This window comes from Oryzias melastigma, linkage group LG22 (genome assembly GCF_002922805.2).
Source record: "Oryzias melastigma strain HK-1 linkage group LG22, ASM292280v2, whole genome shotgun sequence".
Taxonomy (NCBI): Eukaryota; Metazoa; Chordata; class Actinopteri; order Beloniformes; family Adrianichthyidae; genus Oryzias; species Oryzias melastigma.
This window is the reverse complement of record NC_050533.1, coordinates 1,060,806-1,064,167: the sequence shown is the minus strand read 5'-3', so window position 1 is coordinate 1,064,167 and position 3,362 is coordinate 1,060,806. Positions and strand designations below refer to the sequence as shown.

Genomic DNA, 3,362 nt, shown 5'->3' with positions numbered 1-3,362 from the left:
GGGTGGCAAGGGTGGATCAAAGGAGGGTGGATCAAAGGAGGGTGGATCAAAGGAGGGTGGCGAGGGTGGATCAAAGTGGGGGCCAAGGGTGGATCAAAGGGGTGTGGCGAGGGGGGATCAAAGTGGGGGGGATCAAATTGGGGTGGCAAGGGCGAAGCAAAGTGGGGTGGCGAGGGGTGGTCATGGAAGGGTGGAGAAGGGGATCAAAGGAAGTTGTCGAGTCATAAGGGGGCGGCGAGGGCGCCTTGCGCCTGCAAACCAATCAACGCCACCTACGGCTTAGATTTTAGTTTCATTTCTGAGCGTTCTGCATTATTACTGTGGAGCCGTTGGTGTGAATGATGACCGTCTTTCACCCCCCATTATTATCTTTGACAGATCAATGGGGTCGGGCTGGAGCACAGACGTCACAGAGATGTGGTGGACCTTTTCAGGAAGGCGGAGGACATTGTGGAACTGCAGGTTGTGAAAAAGCCAAAAGTGAGTGTTCTGGAAACTTCCTCTTTAGTTCTGTTTACTCCAGTCGTTACAGAAATGCATGAAAACAAACCAAATAAGTGATCAATTTAATATTATCAAAGGTCTTTTTCAAAAACATAAAATCCTACAGCAATTTTCCATCTGCTTTCTCAAAAGGTTTTATTTTGAAAAACCGTTTCTACCATCTCCATGTTTGTTTATTGGATGTTATCACAGATGTTCAAACAGACTTCTATGGTTTTAAGGCTCACAATTACATCAGGATCTTGGTCGAATCTTATTTTGGCGAGCCAACATCTCCTAGCTTCATTCTAACCTTTCTGAACAGAAGTGAGACGTTCAGAACTATTCTGGACCAGAACAAGTGATCACGCCCCCCCAAAGTTCTGGTCTCATCTCTGAGTAACGTAAACAAACACACATGTCCTCCTGATTATCTGTGGGATTAGACGGTTGAAAAACGCCAACTTTATCCAGAACATTCTCTGCAGTGAGGATTAGGAGTCCACACGTAAATACTGATGGTTTTATGATCAGAGACAGATTTCAATTCAATTCTCATTTTTAGTTCTGAAACTGAACAGATTTGGCCTTAACACACGATTTTACTCTTTTATTTTGAAACTAAACATAATTTTACTCTTTTATTTTGAAACTTTAGGCTATGATGGTCTGTGACCTTCTGTCCATAGTTTACTACAGATCCACTGATGAAATGATGATTTATTTTCATCTGAAAGGATTTAAAGGGTAACCAAACCCTAAATCTACTTTTGTTGGCTCTTCACATCTATAAATGGGGCTTTAAAAGTTCTGTCTGTTGGTTGTTGCCAATTTTTTGACAAAATAAAGTAAACTTGTTTATGAAACTATAGTCTAAAACTGCATGTGTGCTGCCATCTACAGGTTGAAACAAGTTGAATTTTGCGATTGGCCAACTGGTGTAAGTCTCAAAAGTGTGACATCACGATGCTCTGAGCTCTAGTATAAAAGCCCCGCCCATCTGTGATTCTGTTATGGTCGTTGTTAGCGTTAGCGTGGCTCGTAGCCAGGTGTGTTACCTTCAGTTGTCAAAAATCTACTGGCTTACACAACAGACAACCCACTCTACACATTGAAGACCCAGTATATGATCCGTAGCCCAACAGTCAATCATAGATCTAAGCCACACCTCCGCCACTCAGTCTGGCTCCACAAGCCCCGCCCTCTTTTTGGCATTATTCAAATATGAGCTGAGAATGGAATAAGCCTCCAACTACCCTGTTTGGTTACCCTTTAAAGTCATTTTGTGCTGGATGATGATGATGATGGTGATGGTGATGATGAAGGTGACTTCCTGTCTCAGTTTGTGGATGTTTTCTTTCTGACGTTGACCTCCAGCTCACCTGATTCTGGTCTCCTGTCTTACAGCCGACCCGTGACTCGCAGCCCCCTGAGGAGTGGGCACCGTCGGCCCTGCCCGTCTTCGGGTTTTTGCTGGCGCTCGCCGTTTGTGCGGCGCTTGTGGTCAGAAAGTTCCGCCCTTCCAACTGAGCCTGTGAAAACACTGAAAACGTAGCTAAGCGCCAAAGAAGAAGGACCGCCCTCTGAACCGTAGAGCTTTTCCCTCCTTTAGGTGGCGGTGCTGCCAATGAGTCTTTACCTGTTCTGTGATTAACTGTAGCTTCTGGATAGCTCCTCCCACTCGCCTTCCACAGATAAATGAGTGACATGTGGGGAGACGTATGTAAATATTCCAGCTGTGAAGCTGAGATCCGTTTAACCGCCGGACTCTTGTGGGAGGGGCCCAAACAGACGCGGCGTCCAGCTCCCTGTGATGCTCTGTAGCGACTCTGGACTCATCGCATCAGCACCAAACCCCCTCAGACTCTGGTTGCTGGATCTTCCTCAGACCTTCTGCTGGTTTCACTCTTCAGACCCATTCAGACCCAAACGGCGTTCCTGCTGATCAGAACTCTCCACCTGCCGGCTCTCCTCCAGCTCTCTCTGGACGGAGCGAGCTCGCTTCCTGTAAATATGTTCTCATGCTGCTCTGAAATCTTTCTGATGATTGAAGCGTTTGAGGTCCAGAAGCCAAATTCCCGTCAAATGTTTTTTCCTTTTGGGACCAAAGTGTTTTCCTGGTTTTAAGGTGGAACATTAAAGATCAGAGAACAGAGTCTGCCGGAACTTCGTGTGAAGGTGTTCATTGTGAAGAGGACCTGCATTTTTGAGCGGCTGAAATGTTTGCTTTTCAAAATAAAAGCACTGCTCTCTAATGAAAAACTTCCTTTGTGTCAAAAGACAATAAAAAACTTTGATTACAAATAAATGATTAGCAGTTCAAAGTGAAAGGGCTGTGGGTTTTTATTTCAGCAGTGTTTTTAATTAAGTGGTAGAAAAGGATTTTACGTTAACTCTATTTTATAATTCAGAGCTGCACACAGAGACCTTAAGTTTCCTCAGAGCATCATCAGCGCCGCTGTCTGATCTCTGCAGTCAGGAAGACACGTTTGGGCTTGTAGATCAGAGGAGAACCAAGAGGTTTTTATCCTTAAAGGAAATTATTTTCAAGCTAGATATATAGTATTACCTACTATAATGCTAGTGTGAATGCTTTTTGCTGAAGATGCTGAAGCAATTCACTTTAATTCCTGAATAATGTCCCGAAAGTGCTAAACGTTTTGATACCAAATGTGCATAATTTGCAGAAAGAATTTTGGGAAAATGGAAAAAATAGCTAAAAAATGTTAAAATGTGTCAAATGTATGAATACCAAAAGTAAAAGCATGAATGTCCTGAATGTTTCGATACCAAGATTGCATAAGTTGCAAAAGTGCATCAAGTTTTTGACGGATTTGATCGTCTTTTCCATTCATTTGAGGCTGAAAAATTGCATAAAT

General features: G+C 43.6%; 1 protein-coding gene across 1 annotated transcript in view; it reads left to right on the top strand.

Moving 5' to 3' along the window:
* The window catches only part of synj2bp (synaptojanin 2 binding protein), a 4,787-nt gene extending 1,974 nt beyond the window's left edge, over positions 1-2,813 (top strand). Inside the window, exons 3-4 of the mRNA XM_024275935.2 lie at positions 379-480; positions 1,891-2,813. Of these exons, the coding sequence (XP_024131703.1) occupies positions 379-480; positions 1,891-2,013 (225 nt within the window). The 3' untranslated portion in view covers positions 2,014-2,813. The remainder of the gene's footprint in view (positions 1-378; positions 481-1,890) is intronic.
* Positions 2,814-3,362: the final 549 nt, after the last annotated feature.